The following is a 26,690-nucleotide window of genomic DNA, read 5'->3' on the forward strand; positions in this document are numbered from 1 at the left end:
TGTACACCTCATGGTAGGGGCATTTGTCCAGAACAGGTAAAATGTTCTGCTTTTTGCTCCTCAAACATAGATAGAACAGAGGAGATTTTCTGGCCCGGTGATCTCAAATGGTCTACAGGTTTTATGCAATATGTCAAACGGACATAACCCAGTGGGCAAAAGACATATAATATACATCTATTAAACGCATACCTTAAACGTCTAAATGTGGTCCGCAATTTGTCTAGAATGAAATTCTAATATACGTCTATTGTTATACATCAATTATACGTCTATGATTAGATGTTCATTATACGTAAATGGTTGGAGTTCTATTATACGGATAAATTTAGAGGACTATTATACATACAGATGCAGCCATTCAAAGTGCGCGGTACAGACACGTACCGCAGGTAATTGGCTGCGGTATCGCGTATCATGACGCAAGATGACACGGTACGTGATTGGTTGACCGACAGGGGCACTTGTGGTCCGTTGGTCTGTCGTAGAAAGACTTACTGTAAATGTCTTTACTGTGCCTGTTGTAGATATTGAATTTTACCACTGAAGGGAAATCTTAGTAGCTGAGCATAAAAAGAATAGGAGCATGCTGTAAAGCGTGTGAAGGCCATAAACGATATTAATTTTGGAACATAAACATACAGTATATAGCTGGTCTTGGTACTTTAAAGAAAAAAATACACACCAGTATTCCATTTCTCCCTAAACATTTTAAGCTTCGAAGTCTTTAACTAACGTGATACCGGAGTCAACAAGCATACTTTTATGCAACAAGTTTACAGCACAGTACAATAATAAATGCTGACCATGACTTTAGAAGCATAAATTACCTTACACTCAATTTAAACACAAGTTGTCTTTCTGTATGAACCTCTAAGCTGGTTCATACAGAAATGTAGAAATGCATTTGCCTGATTATGATTAAAAAACACATAATTAAACACGCGTTTGCGATTTAAATCAGAACACGATTTAAATCAATATAAATGTTTATATTGTAACGCATACTGTCCAGCCTCCATTTCTCTATAAAAATTTACTCTATTGCACACACACAATAGAAGCAGGAACCGTTGTCAGAAGGGAAGAAGGTGACTATTCATTGTTATCAAAAATGACTTAAAATCGTTCATGTTGCGATATTTTGAAATATAAAAGTCAATTGATTGTCAATAATATCGCTATTCTATTTTTTCGAAGAAATGTTTGTTAAAAGAAAAGTCCAGCACCAGCTGGATTCGAACACACAACCTGTGCATTGTTAGTCACACACCTAGACCAGTAGGCTACAGGGGAACTCACATGAACACGGAGGCGAAACAGCCTTTCACAGCCCTGTCGCAGTACACGAATATAATCATACCGTTATTAAATTCTTTAGATACGCAATTCCATATTATATTCCCTTTTAATCAAATTCTAAAAGTATGCTTGTTGACTCCGGTATCACGTTAGTTAAAGACTTCGAAGCTTAAAATGTTTAGGGAGAAATGGAATACTGGTGTGTATTTTTTTCTTTAAAGTACCAAGACCAGCTATATACTGTATGTTTATGTTCCAAAATTAATATCGTTTATGGCCTTCACACGCGTTGCAGTATGCTCCTATTCTTTTTATGCTCAGCTACTAAGATTTCCCTTCAGTGGTAAAATTAGATATGAGTATTCAATACTTAAACGGGCAAAGTTAAGACATTAAATATACATATACATACTGTATACAGTACAGTTTGCATACGGTAATATGTTTATGTTCCTAAATCAATCTCTTTTATGAGCATGTGAAAGGCATGGTGAATCACTGTACTTTGCATGATTGGAAACAAATGCGTGATTGCGAAATGCTGTGGTGTTACTTTTACAAAGACGGTCAATGAAAAAAAGAATGTTGACCAGGGCAATACTTTGAGTTTACACTTACAGCTTGTCCAAGGTCATTCATTATTAATACTATTAGTAATATCTTCGTTAAAGACTGATGGCCACAGCTCAAACATGAGAGGTTGAGCTTTATTAGCTCCACCTTGCGGAAATTCCGGATACTATTATTTTGCTTGTCGTATTATAGGAGAATTTACGGTAACTAGCGGTATTTACCGGTAACTCGCGGTATTTACCGGTAGCTTGCGGTAGACTGCGTACAGCGTACCGGAAAATAATGCGGTATCGCCCGCGCATTTTGAATGGCTGCATCTGTATATGGTTAGAGGTCTATCATACAGATAACTTTAGAAGACTATTATACGTATATGGTTAGAGGTCTATTATACGGATAACTTTAGAGGTCTATTATACGTATATGGATAGAGGTCTATTATACATCAAAGATAGGTTTTACAGGTGTAGAAACTAGTAAATCAAGCCAATGATTTGGTTTATTCTGAAAATACACATTCACACCTGAAAAATATGTATTTCAAATTGTACATTGTATACAATCAATCAACAATCAACATATGGGCAATAATCATAAAAAACACAACTAGTCTTAAACTTCAGCTACAGATTCTGGTAACATGGCAATATACAGTATAGTAATGACAAACACAAACTAATTACATTAACACACTAACTCAAAACCACATTTTGATTCAAATATAAATTTTAAAATGTGCAACTTCTATATTTCCAAGAAAACAAATATTACAATGCAAGTTAAGACAATTTTTGTCCACTATTTGCAAACCCTGTCTAATTGTCCTAACAGTTAGAACCAGAAACCTATTATTTTCAGTGTTCAGATCTCCTGGCCCCCTGCCTTGCATATGCATTCTTCAAGTAACACATTGCATGCTCCTTTATTTCTTTGTCTGTTGATGTAGGGTGGGACTTCAGCACCGCAGCTAGGAGAAAATTATATAATATTACTTCCCAAATAAATGATGATTAATATCTTCTTTAGTATAATCTAAAAAAATGTTTACTAAGCTCAAAGCTGAAATAAATGTATAAAATTTGTCTTGCATCATAGCAGTTGAGCAATAAAGTCTGTCCTAATTAAAGAGTACCCAAAGTTTGAAAGTACAACATAGAATAAGAATAATTAGAGAAACGGCAACACGATTTTGTGTCATCATCCCCATTCACACTATTTTTATGTGCCATTTTTTGCTTATTCACGTACTATTTTAATCAAAATAATATTAAGAAAGATCTGTATGTATTCAGATAGTATTATTATTATTCATACTTACTCGTCAAAAGAGGATTGCTGAGATATTTGAGGATAAATACTTCAATCTTCTACGTTTGAAAAACGTGTCCAAAATGGTGACCAACGAATACTAGCAATGCATTGTGGTATATAACTGGAAAATATGCTGGGTTAGATATTTTCTCAACTTATGCGTTTATTAATGTTGTCGATATTATGGTTGACATTTAACATTGATAATACATTGCGGCTATGTACCCCCTGCTATGTGCTGATGTGCAATTTTAACGCATGCAGTTAGTAAGGATCGGTCACTGTTGTATGGTATTATAGGTATTATATATATATAATGACATTATGGAATAGGATGGGGACAGGCCTGGCATCACGGGGGGAGGGAGGAGTGTCGCCCCTTCAGTTTTGGGCAAAAAGATTTACCTAACTTAATTTGCGCCCTAAAAAAATAGTTGTACTTTGTCAATGGTCAGACAACACTTAATGACACTAACAGTCACTCGGACTGTTTGATGTGCAGGAGGGCTATCCGTCCAGGAACTACACATACAGTATCAGTGTTGTTAATGAGTGTCAACATTACGATCCTGTTTCCTCAGGTGGACCGATTCCTTGCAGTAGTTTATCATTACACTTAAAATTGTTATATAACTAGGACTAGTTATAGCAGTCTGTGCTTTCTGTTGGTTTTACAACATTTTTTTCTTAACGATTCAGAACCTCCATGTAGCTGCAAAATGAATGCTTATGGTACTTTTCGCTCCAGGCAATACAAACCACGAGAGTGACAAAAAATTTGAAACTGAATTTCATCGCAAATACCAGATTGCTAGTCGTTATCTTCTATCATGAAGCACTAATCAATGGCATAGCTGCGAGATTTCATTTGGGTAGCTGCACCGTACAGCTCCATTTCAACCGAAATATCACCCCCCTCAGAATTTCAGACACCTCCCTACGGATTTTTCCCCGGGCACCGTGCACTGATGGGGGACGGGGTTTCCAGGAAATGGTATCAACTTTTCTCAAGAAAATAAAAATAGAAACTCTATAGGCACTCAAACATTTTACAGTTTTTTTCAGGCAGGTGGCAAGACCCCCTCCGCAAAACCCTTGTATGCCAAGCTGTGGGCACTGATTCGTCGAATATACGTATATTCGTGGCGAAAATACGGCTAGATGTATATATACGTCGCCGCAACGTATAATCAACGTCGATTTGCAACCGTAAAATCGACAACATTAATAAACGCATATAGATGGTATCCCTGGCCTGGTACTCAGAACATGTGCCTGGCAGATAGCTGATGTCTGTACCGACATCTTCAACATGTCCTTGGCCCAGGCCACTGTACCTAGCTGCTTCAAGACAACCACCATCGTGCCAGTACCGAAAAAATCAGCCCCCACATGCCTTAACGACTACCACCCTATTGCACTCACCCCCATCATAATGAAGTGCTTTGAAAAACTACTTATTCCTCACATTAAACCAGCATTCCAAAAACACTGGATCCTCTCCAGTTTGCCTATCGCACAAACCGCTCCACAGAGGATGCAATCTCTATAGCTTTACATACCACACTAACCCACCTGGATAAAAGGAACACCTATACAAGAATGCTGTTCATTGACTTTAGCTCAGCATTTAACACCATCATACCCATAAAACTTTCTTCCAAACTCAGGGCTCTAGGTTTAGATACAACCCTCTGCAGCTGGATCCTAGACTTCCTCACCAGCAGACCCCAGACTGTCAGGATTGGCAACCTCACCTCCAACACACTCACCCTTAACACCGGTGCCCCTCAAGGCTGTGTGCTCAGCCCACTGCTTTACTCCCTGTTCACCCACGACTACTGCTAAGTTCAGCACAAACACCATCAAGTATGCTGACGATACCACAGTCGTGGGCCTGATCACTGACAACGATGAGACTGCCTACAAGGAGGAGATAAAACAACTCGCAGACTGGTGCCGAACCAACAACCTATGTCTCAACATCAGCAAAACCAAAGAGCTGATTGTTGACTTCAGAAGACAAGGAAAAGTTCACTCCCCCATCTACATAGAAGGGTCTGCGGTGGAGATGGTGAATAACTTCAAATTCCTAGGCGTTCACATCTCTAAGGACCTTACATGGACACTGAACACCTCCAGTCTCATTAAGAAGGCACAACAGCGGCTGTACTTCCTGAGAAGGCTGAAGAACATACACCTACACCCACTGATCCTCACCAACTTCTACAGATGTACGGTGGAGAGCATACTGACCAGCTGCATCACAGTCTGGTACGGCAACTGCACCGCATCCGACCGTAAGGCACTACAGCGGGTGGTCAAAACTGCCCAACACATCATCGGCAGTGCCTTACCATCCATCCAGGAAATATACAACACCAGGAGTCTGAAAAAAGCCACCAAAATTATGTCTGACCCCACTCACCCCGGTCATAACTTGTTTGTTCCCCTACCATCTGGCAGAAGGTTCCGGTCACTCCAGTCGCACACAACTAGACTCCAAAATAGCTTCTTCCCCAGAGCTGTCAAGTTGGTGACGCCCCCACTCCCTTCCACCTTATTATGATCTCTCCTAACATCCTCCTGTACCCATAACCACTGTACTCCTACACCACCACACACACATGTAAGCCAAAATTGTACTGTCCCCTCGATAGCCCAGTAAAATTGTAACAGGCATAATAATATTTAATTTTAAATTAACCATACTACTTTTAACCACACTATTTTTTTGCACTGTTCCAAGAATTACCTTGCACTGTTTTTGTCCTGTTAAATTTTCTCTGTTTGCAGAATTTTGCACAGTTTTCGATTACTTTATTACGTTACTATTATTGCTATTGTGTAACTGTCTATTGTCTTATGTTCTGTCCTATTTATATACTGCACCTGAGCGACTAATGAGAAACACTTTTCATTATGCTATGCACCTGTGTAAGTTTAATGACAATAAAGTTGAATTGAATTGAATTGAATATAACGTCGAAAACACATCTAACACAGTGCCTGAGGCTTTTTACTGTATATGTGTGCCGCAACTAGGAGTATACGGCACTCTGCACAGTGTACAAAGTAAATTATTTTCACAGTAATTAATGTATTTACACGTGTATAATAAATATAGTAATAAATATAATAAATAAATTAATTACTGCGAAATTACCCGTTTAAGTATTGAATATTTATATGGAATTTTACCATAACGTGTGAGAAATCCATAAATGATATTAGTTTTGGAACATAAACATACAGTATGTAAACTGTATATGGCTGGTCTCTGTACTTTAAAGAAAAAGTACACACCAGTATTCCATTTCTCCCTTAACATTTTAAACATCACAGTCTTTAACTAACGTGAAATAACGTGCATAAAAAGTGGTAGTTTTAAGCTTTTCTGCGAATACGCTCGATACAACAATCATACTTTTAGAATTTGATTAATAGGGAATATAATGTGGAATCGTGTATCTAAAGAAATAACAGTATACAGTAACTATGTTCATGCACAAACAGTAGCATGTTACATTATTAATTTGGGTGTCACCTCTTGCCAGATAGCGCTAAATTGCATTTTGAGTGCGGTTTTTGACTTTTTTTAAATTACAACCCATACATAAGCTGATACTGTTTAGACTTTTAATTATTTTAAACTGTATTACAGCAGCACAATGTGCTTTTTCGCGAAACCTAGAGTAACGAAATGTCTTGCATTGCACAGCTTTTCAGCTAAATATATTTATTGCTTACACTTGACACTTGAGGTGCCCGACAAAAAACGGTTGAACAGCTCTGTTGGAGGTTTGCAGATCAGATCAGATTCCCTTCCCCCCACAGAAAGACAGACTTATTAGTCGCTATTCACTGCGAGGCGAGCAGCTCCAATTTCAGGCGTAAGCGATAGATCCCAGTTTAGCCGATCTTGTTACAGCATGTTATAGTTTACTCTTATTAACCATATTAATTTTAAGTGCTTTATGCCATTTTTTGACTATGCACGAATATTCTTATGTCCCTATCTTCGCAAGGGAATCAGTGCGAATTCTAATACTAATTAAATGACCGCAGGCACTTTCCACCCCCTCTGACAGCAGGAACATAACCCATTCTCAGCTCAGCAGCTCATTACAATATAGGTTTTCGAATCTTTTGCTCCCTTTTGCTGCCTCACAAAGCTTTAGAGAACTTAACATTTCTATTATCAACAAATTGTAAATAGGATGTTTACATTGGCATTACTAATTTTTCACTTGAGTGTATGGAGGATTGTCAGCTGTCACTGAGAGCAGTTAATTAAATGTATTTTTTGATTCACAATCAGACAAATGCAACATAGATTGTTATCTTTGTCTTCTAAGTATATTAATAAACTTTCAGCATAGCTTTCTCCCCGTTTAGATTTATTTTTCTTGGGATTTTGGGATCAAACGTGGAAAGATTAGATTGTAATCGTTTTTATTTTTTAAATACATTTTAGAAAAGTGTAATCTATACTAAAAAGCTGTATTTATTTAATACCACTCGATACTTATATTAATGGAGTTTAGTTGATACTGTTTAAACTTTTAATTATTTTAAATTGTATTACAGCATTGTACACATGCTTAAAAGAGAAGAAAACGCAAGCCTTCTTCAGTTATGAGGGTCTTCTGCACAGAATGAAACACTAAAATGTAATGTAGGCTCGAAATGGGCTGCAATCCGGACACAGAAGGATTAAAAGAAGCCAGACAGGCAGGGAGAAGAGTGAGTTCTAACTAAAGAGGTATCCAGGTAACAGTGAAGGTAACAGCCGCAGACGTGGCCTACTTAGCCCGCCAGGGTTACCCTACTCTCCCGGAGGAGGCCCACCGGGAGATAGCGCTCCAGGCGTTCCTCTGGGCCCTGGCCCTGACTGAGGTGCAGTGCCACGTGATGCTGGCTGCGCCGGTCCTCTTGGAGCAGGCCCTGGCTCTGGCTGAGCAGGCTGATGCTGTATTCAAGGAGACCAGTGGGCACCAACGGAGGGGCGCACAGGGAATCAGATGTGGAAGAGGAGACGCCCAGCGCGGCGATGCTGGGGGAGCGATGATGGCTGGTCATCTGCCTCCGCTGTGGGGAGAGGGGACACATTGCACGGGAGTATCCTGCCGGGCACCAAGGCAGCCGGACCCCCAGGCCGCTCACTGTGCACTTTGGGGCTGCGAGGGTGAAAAACCCCTTCTACAGTACCTTGCCCCAGTCCATGAGGACTGTATCCTGGGGTTGGACTGGTTGCAGCAGGTGGGTGGTTGCCTTGACTTGGGCCGGCAAGAGTTAGTGGGGCAGGGGGAAGGAATCAGTCTCGCGGTGGGCGGGGTGGGAGGTGTCCGGGGTGTGTTTGGGTGATCGGAGCGGGAAGCAGAGGTGGCAGCGGTGGGCGTCGCCTGGGCCTGCCAGAGCCGCAGGTTTCGAAGCGAGCGTGCCATAGCTGACTCCCAGTATAGTGAGATAAGCTTGCCCCTACCCGGAGTCTGTAAGGCACTCTGTGCACTGTGGGAGGCCTTGGAGGTGAGGGACGGGGTGCTGCGCCGGAGGTGGCAGGTGCCCTCCAGCGGCGAGGTCACTGCTTTGCAGCCTCCGGCTGGCCGTGCACCGGTTGGAGAACTGCCCCACAGAGCGACCGCAACACCACAAGCTACCACCTGACCTCGCCGCTGGAGGGTACCCACCACCCCCGGCGCAGCACCCTGTCCCTCATGCCCAAGTCAAGGCAACCACCCACCTCTTGCAACCAGTCTAATCCTAGGATACAGTCCTCATGGACTGGGGCAAGGTAGAGGGGTGTTTCACCCTTGCAGCCCCAAAGTGCACGGTGAGCACCCTGGGGGTCCGGCTGCCTCGGTGCCCGGCAGGACACCAGGCCGGAGCAGGGTGATGGTCTACCGGTGTCAACGAGGGCTTGGCAGGGTCTGCCCTCGGTAAGGCAGGGAAGGAATAAGCCAACTCTTCCCGCAGCAGGCAGGGTGAAGCGCTCCTTGCTTAGAATAGCAATATTATGGACAATCAATTGACAATAAATATAGAAAAGCACATATTAAATTTGGGAAATTTGGTTTCAAAAGTCCTCATATCAACGATGCCTATACTGTTTTCCTCTACAGTATGCTAATCTATTGTAGTGCATTCGCCCCCCTCTTAGGCTGCGCAAACGATCTTTTAGATTTTTATAGAGAAATAGAGGCTGTACAGTATGCGTTACAATATGTCAACCTTTAAATCAACAATTGATCTGTCAAAGCGCAATGAAACCTATTACTCGATTCGTATGGACTCCCGGTCCCGCCAGGGATTAAAAAACAACATGGAATCGCGTATCTAAAGAAATAACAGTATACAGTAACTATGTTCATGCACAAACAGTAGCATGTTACATTATTAATTTGGGGGTCTCCTCTTGCCAGAAAGCGCTAAATTGCATTTTGAGTGCGGTTTTGGACTTTTTTTTAAATTACAACCCATAAATAAGCTGATACTGTTTAGACTTTTTTTAAACTATTACAGCAGCACAATGTGCTTTTTCATGAAACCTCCTAGATTAATGAAATGTCTTGCGTTGTAAAGCTTTTCAGCTAAATACTGTATATTTATCGCTTATGGCTGACATAAGAGGTGCCAGATAAAAACCGGTTGAACAGCTCTGTTGGAAGTTTAGTGAAAAAGGAGGTTTCGTGAAAAAGCTACCGGAGTGCCAATCGTAATCATTTTTATTTTTATTCGTTCAATGCAGATGGCTGGTGGCATGTTCCATAAGAGTACGGTAATTAAACACCATTAATACTTTTGTTGGAGTTTAAATAAAGTTGATGTTTTATCTAGGGGCTGCTCGCCTGCGTCTGAATAGCGACTTCTAAACTGTGAAAACATGTGTCTGTCTTTCCGTAGGGGGAAGGGAATCTGATCTGCAAGGCCCTTTGGCTACAAAAGTAAAAAGAAGGAGCTCGCTCTCTCTCTTTTGATTATTACATCCAATAATCAAAAATGAAACAATAACCATAATAACCATAATAACAACCAACCAACAAAAACAACCATATAAACATAATAGTTCAGGTGGGTAGCTGCGTCAGCATGCGTAGGCTGCAAAGGAACAAGTAATAGGTTTATTCCATGCTGAAAAAAAGAAGAAAGAGAACACAACGTTTCGGCCGTGGAGCCTTCTTCAGGTGTGCACACCTGAAGAAGGCTCCACGGCCGAAACGTTGTGTTCTCTTTCTTCTTTTTTTCAGCATGGAATAAACCTATTACTTGTTCCATATAAACATAATACCAACCAAAAACATAGATAACAACCACAATACAAAATCAAATATATCAAACCATTAAAGCAAAACTGTCCTCCAATTATCAACAAATCTCAATATCTTGTACGAATTATTCGAAATACAAACCAAAAACAGCCCCCAAACTCTCTCAAATTCTACCAATTATCATAATCCCGCCCCTTATGCAAAACCAACCCCCCTCCCCTGTTCTAGTCAATTAAGCTTCCCCTTCTTTCACTTCTTTTTCCTCAACTTCAACCTTATCGCTCCCCCTTCACTCTCACCATCTGATTAAGAATGAATAAAAGCATTGTATTTTTGTCTGGGTGCTGACAAAGTAAGCACTCACTCTCTCTGTTGGCGTTTGCAAATCGTTTTTATTTTTAAATAAATCTTAAGATTTTTATATTTATGTCTTTATTTAGTGGTTTCATTAGTGACAAAGGCTAAACTTTCTTGGAAAAATGTATTTTATGTAAACCAAGTTTGATATTAAATTATTTAGGGCAAGAATATGTTCATTGTCTTCCAATGAAAGAAGGGTTCCTTTCGCCATAGTCGGGAGACATTAGAAGCTTGCCACGCCCGGACTGTTACACTAACACATTAGCATGTTAAAGCGATTTCATTGAGGAGCATAGCTTTCTTAACTAGTAAGTACTGTACTTACTGGGTTTTGGAGGGGGGGAGGTGTCTTTCGCTGGAAATCTCGCCCCCTTCTACTTTGAAAATACCTGTGAAACCGGTTTAATTTGTCACAGCCAGCACTCCCGCAGAGAGGGGGGTTGTGCTTGCAGTGCATCGGTATAGATGGGAAAGCCAGAGCCGACCTCTACACCGCCCCCGTGTTATGCTCTTCGTCAATGTCTAAGCCGGAACACATCATTATATCTCATTTTGTATTTCTTAAAAAAAATAAAAAATCGTTTGCTCAGCCTAACAGTATTGTTGTTATTGCTTTTATCCTGTAAAGGGCTTTGAGGAGCCACCTTTTAAGGCACCATATACAATAAAGTTAATTATTATTCCTATTGTTAATTTGCTGGACAGAGAGGTGAACATTATTACGCAGAAGACAAAGATAGCGATTTACGTTGCATTGTGCATTGTGCTGCTGCAATGCAGTTTTAAATAATATAAAGTCTAAACAGTATCAGCTTTATTTATGGGTTTTAAATAAAGGTGATTTAAACGTGATTTGAAATCAATATAAATGTTTATATTGTAACGCATAGGTGACTATTCATTGTTATTAAAATGACTTAAATTCGATCATGTTGTGATATTTAGAAATATAAATTTGTTTGGTGCGAGTGAATTTTTATATAATCTCTGACCCAGGGAAACATTTTATTTTTTCAAAGAAATGTTTGTTAAAAAAAAAAGTCAGGGCTCCAGCTGGATTCCAACACCCAACATGTGATGTATAAGTTGGGAACCTAACCCACAGCGTCACCGGCAAGATCACATGAGGGGTGTTGAAAAAGCCCTATAAACATTATCAACAGACATCGTACAGGGTGTAAAATTCTTGTGTTGCGGTACAATTTCTTTAGATACGCGACTCCATATTATTATCCCTTTTAATCAAATTCTAAAAGTATGCTTGTTGATTCCGGTATCACGTTAGTTAAAGACTTCGATACTTAAAATGTTTAGGGAGAAATGGAATACTGGTGTGTATGTTTTCTTTAAAGTACCGAGACCAGCCATATACTGTATGTTTATGTTCCAAAATTAATATCGTTTATGGCCTTCACATGCAATACAGTATGCTCCTATTCTTTTTATGCTCAGCTACTAAGATTTCCCTTCAGTGGTAAAATCAAGGGACCAAGGGAGGAAGAGGAAGAGCCGGAGAGTGAACAAAGAAGTGATAAGGGCCCATAACACCTAGCTCAGCACTCCCACACCCAAACAACCCAAGCTTCCTCCTGGTAAAATACTGGGCAAACCCAATTCTGACAGGTACAGTGGAAAACCCCCTGTCACGGATATCGGAAAGGACAAACCGTGGAATGACAGGAGAGCGAAAAGACCCTATATAGAAACCTATGCCCTCAGGTAGCGGACGTGGGGCGACCTGTTGCTAGGCAGGTCTCAGGACATCCGAACGTCAATGCTGAGCCCCGGCAGACTGAAAGACCCGGAAATATATAGCACCAGCGAGAGAGAAACACCAGAAGGACAGCAAAGAACCGGAAATGAGAGACAAGACAGAGAAGGAGTGCCCTCTGGCTGCAGAGGGCGTGACACCCCCTGAGGGGATTGGCTAAGGGGAGGAATAAAAACACCTGAGACGGAAAAGAGTATGCTCCCAATTCCCACTGGACCCTGGAGATGACACAGGCAGCACAAGGGAAGCTGCAGAGTGTGAGACCACTGAGGCAGGGACCTATTGTTTCAGGAACTAATTAATATGGGGGACTTGGTCATTGGAACGGAGGTAGTGTACAGAGACTTCTGAAGGCATGGAACAAAGAAACCATCCCGGCTGGCCGATACAAACTGAGGGGAATGTAATACAGCCTGCAGAGGATTTTTAGTGTAACCTGAACGGAGACTGGGGAAATGGGACTTGGACATATACAAGGCAGGAAATAATTCTTGTTTGAGGGGTCACCTCACTGTGACATCACCAGTGATAAATGGCTACAGGCATTTAAACCTCGTTGCACTATCAAAAAATGTGAACTTCAGTTTGCCCACAAAACAGTGGACCAGCACAGACAGAAGTATCTACAAACCACTCTTAGATACTATGATACTATGAATCACAGCTAAGATCTATGATTATTATTGCAAGAAGTGTAAGGACTGGACAGGGGGTAGTTCAATGTATTTAAGCTCACTGAAAGAAAAGAGGACCTGATCCTATACCTTTATCGGCTGACTTGTGACAACTAAAATGCTGATGATGCAGTAACACTTTTAAATAGAGCTGCACACAAACTAACTCATTAGTTTTTTGCTTTGAAAATACAGTTTTCTATCATAAATTAGGCCTGACAGCACAGACTTCTTCCTAGTTTGTCTAAAATATGTAAGGGTTGCTTTCACAAAGGGATTAAGTTGAAAGTCAGCTTTTCAGCACAACCAGTGCATCTTGGCAAATCACATTGCTTTATCAGTATCTGTTAGTAATCACAGACCTATGATCTGAAGATACAATAATACCTTTTGATTAAAAAATGAATCACTGTTTAAAATTCCTGTATGTACTTGAAGAAAATCTTGGTTACCTGAAGTAAACATGCCACACAGTTTTAAATATTTTTAGTTTTTAATATAAAATATTTGGTTCTTAGTATGACAGTTTTAGTATGACAAGTTTTTAGGCTGTCCAATATTTGGCAAGTTCTATTATAGAACTTCTATTCTTTAATTCTCTAGTTCTATTATTCTATTATAAAGTCATATATAATAAATTTATGTAAAATTACATAAACACATTAGACCTGTGTTACTCATTGCGCGGCGAGCCGCAATACTTTAATTGGCGGCTCCTGTACGTCAACAGTCCATAACCGAACATTGCAACAAACACAGTGCAGTTTGTGAAAATATTTTTTTTTAACCAGCCAATATATTCAGCACAACATGTTTCTTATTCAGAGGGTGGCAGCATATAAAAACTATATTACGAATTCCATAACACCCTATGGTGGAGAGCAAATACTGCTTCTCTTTATTTGGCGGGGTTTCATAGTTAGCAGTGTTCTCTACCAAGGAAAACCATGGGTCGATTTGTGATAAAACAAAAACACAAAAATGACAGAAATGAGCAGACCAGTGAAATCGGTTCTGTATGTACTGCACAACCATTGAATCAACATGCAAATGAAAATGATGAGGAAGAAGGAGGGAAACAGGAAGGTATGCTACATTGTGCTTCATTGTTTCAAGAGCACTGAATCACCGACAGTTCCACCAGCTGTTGGAATATGAGACAGAGTGCAGCGATTTGATGATGCACAACGAAGTGAGATGGTTATCTTGCAGCACAGTACTCAAACTCTTTCTGAGCCTCCTCCCAGAAATACAAAACTTTCTTGACAGCAAAGGGAAAAGCGAGCCAGAGTTGAAAAACCCAGAGTGGATTCTTAAACTGGCCCTTTTGACTGACATTACACTTCACCTGAACACTCTGAATCTCTGCCTCCAAGGAAGAGAGAAATTGTACACATTTGACAAGAACTCATTCACTTTCCAAAACTGAGAGCTTTGACTACAGATAACCCTGAACTACTGTAGTACTTCAACACAGTGCATTTGTAGAAGTGTTGGAGTAACTGAGAGAAGAACTTGATTCCAAATTCCAGGATGTAAAGGAGTACAAGGAATTTTTCAATTTCATTGATAACCCCTTCAATGTGGCTATTACCTCTCTGAACCCAGTCATTAACACATCTCTGCCCTGCTGACTGTGCTGCATTTAAAAGTGAAGTAGTTGAGTTACAGATGAATTACATTCTGAAACAGGTGTTGGCCACTTCTGGAACATGAAGTCTCATAGTCTGGGGCAGACTATCCTACTGTGAAACAGTGTGTGCAAAAGGTAATATCCTTTTTTTTCCAGCAAATATACATGTGAATCGACATTTTCCACAATAAATATGGTGAAAAGGAGACACAGAAACAGACTGACCAATGAGCACCTGGACTGTCTTACAAAGATTGCCACAACAAGCTACAAAATACAACATTAAGAATGTCAAACAGATGCTTACACACTTCCATTCATCTCTCCATTAAGGTAGGCCTGTTTTCATTTGTACTGCTGGATTTGTTTGAGTGCTTCATAATATTGATGTACTGCATTGTAATAGACCTACAGATGCAGCAATTCAAAATGGGTGGGGTATTTCGCGGTATACTGCAGTGGGTGTTTCACATCAAAACGCAGTATCACGCGGTGTATCGCGTCATTTGACGTCATGCTGGAAAGTATCCGGAATCACCTTGTAAAACCGCCAGGAGGAGCCAATAAAGCTTAACCTCTCATGTACAGCATTTGAGTTTTTAAATTTAAACTGTGAATTACTGCATGTTAATCATCAGTCATTAAAAAGTTGGTATATTTTATGAAAGCAAGATTGCTCAGTTGGACAAAAATACACAACCTACCTTTATCATAAATATTTTAATTATGCAGAAATATTTTATGCATCAAAGCCTTTACCGAAGATATTACTAATAGTATTAACAATGAATGATTTTGGACAAGCTGTAAACTCAAAGTATTACGCTGGTCCACATTCTTTCTAACCATCATTTTAAACGAAAAGAGCACAACAAAGACTGTATTAAAAGATACTTATATCAGATACATGAGAATCCAATCTTTTTTATCTACGCTTTCTTTTCCGCACACCGCTCACGCGCCCGAGAGAGAGAGAAAAGAGAGAGAGAGTAACACCCAGGGGTGCAGAAGCAGGGAACTATTTACAAGGAAAACGAATACCTCCCCAGGCTGTACGCCCGCTTCACTGTGGGACAGCCGCACTGGTCCGTGGCCTTCCTAAACCCCGTCCTTACCACTTTCACTCCTGTCCTGCTCTGCCCGGAGCGAATGCGCTGCAATATGTTTAGATATTTAGATATTTAGACCTGCCGCGGCACCAAGAGAGCGTCTGCATTTATAACTTAGTTTTTAAAATTAGTCAAGCAATATGAAGCATCTCTTTTTACTTTTAAGTCCCTTAATTATCATTAAGCACAGCTTTCTCACCACTAAGACTACTTTTTGATACCATCCTTAGACAAAGCAGAAACTTGTACTTTCTAATGACATACAAGTGGAAAGATTACAGATTTTAATCTTCTTTAATTTTGTTCTGTTATACATTTTAGAAACGTTTCATCTATACACACACCACAAAACTATTCTCGATTGTATTTCTGAATGTTATGTTACACTTAGTTCACTGTTTTAAATACATCTAATTAAGAAAGTTAGGTGTAAGCATAAACTATTAGTAATCAATAATGAATTTAGCACTGTAATAAGTTGTTGCACTTTCCCCTGCATCTTGTAAAAATATATTTTCATTGTTCAAATATACATTAAATCTGACTATCATATAATAAGTTAAATACAAAACTAAAGAAAAAATAGGGTAAAATATAATTCAAAATATTTTGCTAACAATTGTAACTGTTTATAAATAATAAAATGTATTAACCAAGGAGTAGGATGGCACAGTTGTTAGTATGCTTTTTGTTTTGTTTCTTTTTCATAAATACAACAGTAGTACCTGATGTCTCAGTGGCTTTCAAAATTAAATTGTGCATCCAAACCTTTGAACTAGAAAGATAACTAAAATATCCATCCATTTCAAATGGTGGCGAGGTGGTTAGCATTGTTATCTTGCAGCACTGGGGTCCTAGGTTCAATTCCTGCCATCCTGTGTGTTGGGTTTGCATGTTCTCTCTGGGTAACATGGTTTTTCTCCACATGTGTGATATGACTCTCTCTCACACTCCAAACCTACTGGTAGGTTAATTGGTTTATGGGAAAACTGGCCCTGGTGTGTGTGTGTTTGTGTCTGTCTGTCCTGTGATGGACTGGCACTATGTCCAGGGTGTATTCTACCTTGTGTCTGTTGCTTACTGGGATAGGCTCCAAATCCTCTGTACTGGATAAAGAGATTAGAAAATGGATGGAAGTAAAGGTACTGTGTGGATGGAACTATACACAGTGTTAGAAACCCACTATGTAATGGCCCCATTCCTTCAATTAATGTGCATCCAACACACATACACACACACGATAGAAGCAGGAAGCAGAGGCAGGGACAGTTGTCAGAAGGAAAGAAGGTGACTATTCATTGTTATTAAAAATGTCTTAAATTAGATCATGTTGTGATATTTAGAAATATAAAAAGTCAATTAATTGTCCATAATATTGCTATTCTATTTTTTCAAAGAAATGTTTGTTAAAAGAAAAGTCACAGCACCAGCTAGATTTGAACACACAACCTGTGGGTTACTAGTCCGGCACGTAAACCAGCAGGCTACTAGGGAAGTCATGTGAGGAGAGGTGAAACAGCCCTACACAGCCCTGTCGCAGTACATGAATATAATTATATCGTAATTATTTATTTTAGATTCACAATTCCATATTATATTAGCAGGAAAGCTTAAAACTACCACTTTTTTACACGCTATTTCACATTTTAGTTAAAGACTTCGATGCTTAAAATGTTTAGGGAGAAATGGAATACTGGTGTGTATTTTTTCTTTAAAGTACCGAGACCAGCCATATACTGTATGTTTATGTTCCAAAATGAATATCGTTTATGGCCTTCACACGCGTTACAGTATGCTCCTATTCTTTTTATGCTCAGCTACTAAGATTTCCCTTCAGTGGTAAAATTCCATATAAATATTCAATACTAAAATGGGCACAGTAAAGACATTTAAATCTTTCTAAGACCGACCAACGAACCACGAGTGCCCGTCGGTCAACCGATCACATACCGCGGTATTTTGCGTCATCGCACGTCACGGATGTAGCCAATTACCCGCGGTATGTGTCTGTACCGTGCATTTTGAATGGCTGCATCTGTATATCAGTCAAACACTGAGTGGCATGGAAAAAACTTTTACCTTAATTGCTGGATTACTTAGCCCTCACAGCCCTGAGTACCACAGAGTGTGTGTGAGGATGACTATGAGCTTGTTAGACTAGGGGATCTTACCTGAACACATGGGACAGCAGCTCCCCTCCACATTCATGGGCTCAACACAAGGCAGGGCTGGACAACTAACTGTAGAGCACAGAGTTTGTCCCTGCAGGCAGTAGCAGTGAGTGCAGCTGTCAATGTCCCACCTTTCCTCATCTGCATAGGTCTTCCCGTTGAAGTGGCAAACTGCTTTCTTCGGAGTAGTGTCCTCTGAAAAAGACAAACATGAGAAGGTTCTGTGAAAAAGCTCCAATACAGATATTGAGAAAAATGTAATTATGGCACTATAAGATAAGATAAGAAAAGATCACTTTATTAGCTATTTACAATATCTTGCATTAGGAATTCATGTTTTTGCATACCCCAGCTTGCTCTCCATGAGACACAGACAGGGAGGGAAGCTTGGGGGCAGAGCACAGGGTCAGCCATTGTACAGTGTCCCTGGAGTAGCTGGGGTTAAGGGCCTTGCTCAGGGGCCCAACGGAGTAGGATTCCTCTGTCGGCTGCAGGATTCGAACTGGCTACATGAATCACAAAACCTTTTTCTGGTTTTATGAAAGAATAAAATTTAATGAAAGAACATAAGAATGAATTATTTTCACTTAAATCTTTTAATGATTAGTTGGAGTTTATTTGACACTGTTAAAATTTATTCTAGCACAAAACCTTTGAAAGCCTATGCTAGACTCGTTGGTTGTGTAACATTGCTTTCGAATTAAATAAAGAAAACAAAAAATAATATAACCTCAAAATATTTAACATTTATTAAATTGTTTTACATAAAATTCCAACCTCTACCACTGATTCATCGTGTGACACGTTTTAGATTAGTCATAAAATGGATTACATTTTGTAAGTCACGTTTCATTAGCAGTTTTTTATTGTATTTTTTAAGTCATTTTAAAATAAATTTATGCTATATGCAAATGAAAATTATGAGGAAGAAGGAGGGAAACAGGAAGGTATGCTGCATTGTGCTTCATTGTTTCAAAAGCACTGAATCACGACAGTTCCGTCAGCTGTTGGAATATGAGACAGAGTACACATGATTTGATTTGATGCACAACAAAGTGAGATGGTTATCTTGCAGCAGAGTACTCGAACTCTTTCTGAGCCTCCTCCCAGAAATACGAAACTTTCTTGACAGCAAAGGGAAAAGCTGGCCCTTTTGACTGACATTACACTTCACCTGAACACTCTGAATCTCTGCCTCCAAGGAAGAGAGAAATTGTACACATTTGACAAAGAACTCATTCTCATTTATTTATAGCATAAATAAATGTATGCTACAGATGCAGCCATTCAAAATGGGTGAGGTATTTCGCGGCATACCCCGGTGGGCGTGTCACAGTATCACGCGGTATCACGCATTTCACGTGTGTCACGTGACTAACTATCCGGAGTCGCCTTGTAAAACCGCCAGGGGGAGCTTAACCTCTCATGTACAGCATTTGAGCCTTTAATTTTGAACTGTGTATTACAGCATGTTAATCATCAGTCATTAAAATGTTGGTATATATTATGAAAGCAAGATTGCTCAGTTGGACAGAAGTACACAACCTACCTTTATCAGAAATATTTATGCATCAAAGCCTTTACTGAAGATATTACTAATAGTATTAATAATGGATGACTTTGGACAAGCTGTATACTCAAAGTATAATTTCTTTAGCACATTTGTACAAGCACTTGGAATCTGTCCAAGCCATACTTTGTCAGGCATTTTGTTTTACTTCAACGGGGCATAAAAACTTCCTTGCTTTTAACAGGGCGTTTCATAATTTCTAGCTACGAAAATGATTTAAAATGCGACACCTATCATTCAACTAGAGCTTAAAATATCACAAGGAAAAATACACACCGGTATTCCATTTCTCCCTAAACATTGTAAGCTTCGAAGTCTTTAACTAACATGATACCGGAGTCAACAAGCATACTTTTAGAATTTGATTAAAAGGGAATATAATATGGAATCGCGTATCTAAAGAATTTAATAACGGTATGATTATATCCGTGTACTGCGGCAGGACTGTGTAAGGCTGTTTCGCCTACCTGAACATGCGAGCTGTCTTGTAGCCTACTGGTCTAGGTGTGTGACTTCCAACTGGTAGGTTGTGTGTTCGAATCCAGCTGGTGCTGGACTTTTATTTTAACAAATATTTCTTCGAAAAAATAGGTAAGCGATATTATGGACAATCAATTGACTTTTATATTTCAAAATATCGCAACATGATCGATATTTGCGATATTTTGAATATATCTTCCCTTCTGACAGTGGTTCCTGCTTCTATTGTGTGTGTGTGTGCAACAGTAAATTTTTATAGAGAAATGGAGGCGGGACAGTATGCGTTACAATATAAACATTTATATTGATTTAAATCGTGTTCTGATTTAAATCGCAAACGCGTGTTTAATTATGTGTTTTTTAATCATGATCAGGCTAATGCATTTCTACATTTTCTGTATGAACCAGCTTAGAGGTTCATACAGAAAGACAGCTTGTGTTTAAATTGAGTGTAAGGTAATTTATGCTTCTAAAGTCATGGTCAGTATTGTTGTACTGTGCTGTAGTGTGTCACATTATTTTATAGCGTTTTTATTGCGTTATTAAATCCGGTGGCGCTGTGTTAGTTTCCTGACTCACATTATTTAAACTGCGACACTGATCATTCATCTCTAAATAAACTTTATTTTATATAGCATTTTAAGCGAATAGGTAATTAGATTGCTCATAAACCTAATCACTTTTTCTTCATAAACACAGCGTGATTGCTCTCTGAAAATGCTTTTCCTTTATTTTTAAAGTAGGCTCAGATTTCAACTATAGATCGTATTATTATAAACTTTCTTGGAAAAATGTATTTTATGTAAACCATGTTTGCTATTAATTCATTTAGGGCTAAAATACGTTCATTGTCTTCTAATCGAGTCGAGTTGACATTGGAAGCCTGCCACACCCGGACCGTTAACGCATTAGCACGTCAAAGCCCATTGAGCCAGTATTGGCTTTAGTATCCCCCCCTTCTCCCCTCAATTCAATTCAATTCAAGGTGTTTTATTTGCATGACAGATGGGTACAAGCAGTGTTGGGTACTGTATGTATATTGTAACGCTTACGGCAGACAGGCACTGTGTAGGAGCCGACGCACCAGAGCAGCGCCTGCAATTTTTATATTTATAACTTAGTTTTTAAAATTAGTCAAGCAATACGAAGCATCTCCTTTTACTTAGTGCCTGAGCATACTGCAACGCGTGTGAAGCCCATAAACGATATTAATTTTGGAACTTAAACATACAGTATATGGCTGGTCTCGGTACTTTAAAGAAAACATACACACCAGTATTCCATTTCTCCCTAAACATTTTAAGCATCGAAGTCTTTAACTAACGCGATACCGGAGTCAACAAGCATACTTTTAGAATTTGATTAAAAGGGAATATAATATGGAATCGCGTATCTACAGAATTTAAAGACCAGACAATCGCAAACTCGTTTTCAATAAAATTATTTTATTCATTCAGCAGTTTGTGAGAGGGACATCCAGCAGGGAGAGACACACACACCGGTTTTCATTGACAACATTGTTTTTTTTTCAATTCCTCTTGTCTAACAGGAATGTTTTGTTTGTGGACAGACTGTTAGACAAGAGGAAAAGACTGCCTCCTCCTACGAAGCATTTCGTTGATCCGATCACGAATTCTTTTCCAGTCGTACGCAGCAAGGGTTGAGAATCTCCGATTCACCATCGTACTAATGGTTTCCCGGAGATTGGGTTAAAAAAAAACAAAAAACATACTAACAACTGTGCCATCCTACTCCTTAGTTAATACATTTTATTATTCATAAACAGTTAACATTGTTAGCAAAATATTTTGAATTATATTTAACCCTATTTTTTCTTTAGTTTTGTATTTAACTTATTATATGATAGTCAGACTTAATGTATATTTGAACAATGAAAATATATTTTTACAAGATTTTACATTAAGCACTTAAAATTAATATGGTTAATAATAGTAAACTGTAACATGCTGTAACAAGATCGGTTACAAGAAGAAAATGCTTTCAGAGAAAATGTTTCAACCAAACTTATTCCCACACACCCCGCCCCCACTACCATTAGAATATACACAAACATTTTAGCGTTTCATTCTGAGCAGAAGACCCTCACACCTGAAGAGTGCTGGCTGTGACGAATTAAACCGGTTTTACAGGTTTCAATCACAGACCATGTGACATGGGACTCAGTAAACTACAGTAACACCGTATTTGATAACGCTTTAAAAACGCTATAAAATAATGTGACTTGGCACAGAACAAGTTTACAACACAGTACAAAGATAAATGCTGACCATGACTTTAGAAGCATAAATTGCCTTACACTCAATTTAAACACAAGCTGTCTTTAGCCCTCTAAGCTGGTTCATACAGAAATGTAGAGATCTAGGCTCAGAACACACAGCTTCATTAGCGAATACATATGCAGGACAACTAGAGAAGACGTTTTACAGAGGGTGGATTTTTAGAAACATCCCATCAGACATCCCATCATATTCACAACGTGAAATCTAGAAAATAATATTACGTAACCAAAATCCGCAATATGGAAACAGAACCTGTGTAATTGTTGATAGATGATGTACTCGTAACATTTTTTCAAGACGAACTACAACATTTAAAAAATGACTTGTATGTACTTGATATCTCTAATCAATCCACGGGTCCCAGCACAAAACGAAAGTAAAACGCATACCGTTTCGCGCTTCTTATTGCTCAAAAGTAATTTGACCGTATGAAATGCATAATATAAACCTAGAAACATATACGTGAGCAGTACTTAAGCACTGTAGTATCGGTGTTAAGACATACTCTCAAATACTGTAAATCAAGTTAAAAATATCTCAAGACCGATTCTGGTCGTAATGAAACCATGCAAGGGAGTTTTTATGTCCGTTGCAGTTCTTTTGCAACATGAATATAATTATATCGTTATTAATTTCTTGAGATACGCGATTCCATATTATATTCCCTTTTAATCAAATTCTAAAAGTATGCTTGTTGACTCCGGTATCACGTTAGTTAAAGACTTCGAAGCTTACAATGTTTAGGGAGAAATGGAATACCGGTGTGTATTTTTTTCTTTAAAGTACCGAGACCAGCCATATACTGTATGTTTATGTTAAGATTTCCCTTCAGTGGTAAAATTAGATATGAATATTCAATACTTAAACGGGCACAGTTAAGACATTAAATATACATGTACATATTGTATACAGTACAGTTTGCATACGGTAATATGTTTATGTTACGCGATTAAAAAATAAATAAATAAAACTGGAAGGTCCAGCACCACCATTATGTTTATATGGTTGTTTTTGTTGGTTGGTTGTTATTATGGTTATTAATAATTCGATCTATAGTTGTAATCTGAGCCTAAATAAAAAGAAAAAGCAAGTGATTAGGTTTATGAGCAATCTAATTACTTATTCGTTTAAAACGCTATATAAAATAAAGTTTATTATTAATTTGCTGGACAGAGCGGTGAACATTATTATGCATAAGACAAAGATAACGATCCTGATCAGTTTAGAAATCTGTGTACGCTGTAAGGTTTTTACTTCTTAAACTTTTAAAATACACGTTTAGAATTGAAAGAAATTCTCTTCCTGGTATAGCAAACCAGCACGTCTTTTTTCTCCAATCAGAGGGGTGTCAGATGGTGTCAGCCAATCACCATTCTGCGTTGGGTAGCAACGGGTGACTGTTCTCAGGCGGAAGATGTAAACAGCTTAATGTTCGTGTTAAATATTTTTTTTTAATTAAAATTCATTCTATACAGCAATCGCATATTTGGGTACCGTTTCATAAAACTTTCATGCTTAAAATGTTTAGGGAGAAATGGAAGACTGGTGTGTATTTTTTCTTTAAACTACCAAGACCAGCCATACACAGTACAGTTTACATACATACAGTAATGTTTTAAATTAATATCGTTTATGACCTTCAGATGCGTTATGCTCCTCTTCTTTTTATGCTCAGCTACTAAAATTTCCCTTTAGTGGTAAAATCCATATAAATATTCAAAACTAAGCGGATTAAAATGTGCACAGTAAAGACATTAAATGATTCAATCTTTGCACTACCAACCAATGCACCACGAGTGCCCCTGTCGGTCATTTTGGCCAGCCAATCACTTGCCCTGCGGTATGCTCCGGTGCCCCGCGGTGGCTTGTGGGTAGGTTACCGTACCGCGGGTTTTTACCGCGCATTTTGAATGGCTGCATCTGTATATGACTCAATATTTAAAACTTTGTGGCATGTTAACTTCCTAACAGCATTCTTTTCCAGACGTCTTTTCTTAACCCTGAGATTGTTCAAATTACAACTTTTGATTAATTATTAAAATAGACCTTCTGGCTCAGGCTAAAACCTAAATTCACTAAAAGTGAGTTTTTGGAGTATCTGTGAGAGCTATTTATTTCATTTATACATGTGAAAGAATCACAGGATATAAAATACATGTACTATAGTAATGAATATCTTAATTGTTTGCACTAAAGACACAGGAGAACAATTTAATGATTAAATGTATTTTAGTAAAAAAACACAAAGAAATGAAAACAAAATAGCCTTACATTTTCAACTCCCTTTGACTTCTGAAAACACAAAAAAAGGGAATAAATTACCTTTGGATGTGATTTCATTACTATATTAGAGGCAGCCCATTAGTCACAACCTTTTCTCTCTACTGATGTCCTTGATTGCAGCAGTAACAGCTTTTATATTTTCTTTCCCACAGTATTCAGGAAGGTTCAGGAAGTGGATTTGTCCATACTTTGATTACTACTATAAAATCACAAATAAACTTGGAATATAATCCTTATTTTCAAAATGGAAGGACAAATAATTGTTCAAATCTGCATATGCCTAGTGCATGCTTCTCTTTCTAGAAGATGGTTTAATGGTTTAATGGTTTTGCTTCAGCATGCACGTCTGCTGTTGACTTTGAAGCAAGGATGAATGTTATTCAGTTATAGCAGACTGTGAAGGGGAATATAAAACTACATTGAACAGGGAATGTGCAATGTCAGTTTTAAACAATTTTCCTATTTTAAAATGAGCATTTATGAAACAGGATGATAAGAATGCAAAACATTGTAACTAAAGAGAAATTTGGTAGCCAAAAATAAATAAAACTGATGTATAATAGCTGATGTACAATCATTAATGTTATTAGTATAATAATAATAATGATACTGTATATACATATCTAAAATATTATATATAGTTACAGATGGGGGTTATGAAATTGGTGAAAATCAGCATAATTAGAAGCAGGTGGATTCATTAATCTCTGGCACAGCTTTGGTGAAAAGAGTAATAATCCAAGTACACTTCTTTAAACAAATGTTTAATAACAATGACAAGACAAAGACAACAATACAAACAACAAAACATACAGCACACAAGTTACTATATTTATAGTATGTATATGTATATGTATATGTATAGACAGGGTCAGAGGTCTTACATCCTTCTCACCCAGAACACCCCAGACTGCTACTAGGCATGGAACTCTTTAAATAATCCCCTCTGCTTTGAAGCTGGAAGTGTTTACTCTGCCAGGTATCACACACTTTATGTAAACTCTTAAGAGACACTATCTCTTACACCTGTAGTTGTAATAAGATATAGCTTTAACAATAGAAACTGATGTTGCCAATGAGGGAATGGGGCTGCAGGTTACCACAGCATGTGATTCACCAGCCAAAGATAATCGACAGGTGGCACTTTTGGTGTATTAGATATTAGTGAAACGATTGCTTAATTTAATCTCTTTACAGTGCATGTTTAAATCTGCTTAATATGGCATATTATTAATATGGAATAATAATATGGAATTTTACAACTAAAGGGAACTTTTAATAGCTGAACATAAAAATAACAGGAGCATAACATCTCTGAATGTCATAAACAATACATAAACAATTTTGACGTGCTTGTTCTAACTATATTAAGTTGATATCATTTCTAAAAAGCTATAATGTTTTAAGCTTTCTATGAATACTTACTGTTGTTATTTCAGTAAAAAAATGTGTACTTTTTAGAAAAATAATGTGGAATTGCATAACTAAAGAAATGAATAACAATATTAATTTAAGGATCCAAATATAAAATATTTATGATAATGATTTAGACATTACATGACTTTTAGATAGTTAAAAACCACTTTTTATGTGTGAAAAACAGGTGATATTTCTTCCCCGTAATCATCTTAGAATCTTTGCGTAAGATATACGTTTTTTTAACTTTTTAATTAAACATTTTAAACACTTTAATTTTGTAAATGCAACAAGCTTTTTGTATAGAAAAAAATCACATTCTCTTGTCTTTCCGTGGTGTGAAGCAGATCAGCGATCGCTGAGACAATAGCACATCAGCCACTGAGCGTTTATGGCACCGAGCGCATCTGCCTTTAAAACTTAGTTTTTAAAATTGATCAATCGACGTAAATAATTAATTTTAACTTCT

At 38.3% G+C, this 26,690-nt stretch overlaps 1 protein-coding gene across 10 annotated transcripts in view; it reads right to left on the reverse strand.

Moving 5' to 3' along the window:
• The window catches only part of crim1 (cysteine rich transmembrane BMP regulator 1 (chordin-like)), a 632,333-nt gene that overhangs the window by 41,463 nt on the left and 564,180 nt on the right, over positions 1–26,690 (reverse strand). For 9 of the 10 annotated variants that reach the window (XM_088625109.1, XM_088625117.1, XM_088625112.1 and 6 more), the window contains one exon: positions 18,173–18,367. In XM_088625109.1, the coding sequence (XP_088481235.1) occupies positions 18,173–18,367 (195 nt within the window). Of the gene's footprint in view, positions 1–7,911; positions 8,278–18,172; positions 18,368–26,690 lie in introns of those variants that run through there. The other variant, XM_088625118.1, reaches the window with a different exon arrangement.

Source organism: Lepisosteus platostomus, chromosome 3, assembly GCF_059453375.1.
Source record: "Lepisosteus platostomus isolate fLepPlt1 chromosome 3, fLepPlt1.hap1, whole genome shotgun sequence".
Taxonomy (NCBI): Eukaryota; Metazoa; Chordata; class Actinopteri; order Semionotiformes; family Lepisosteidae; genus Lepisosteus; species Lepisosteus platostomus.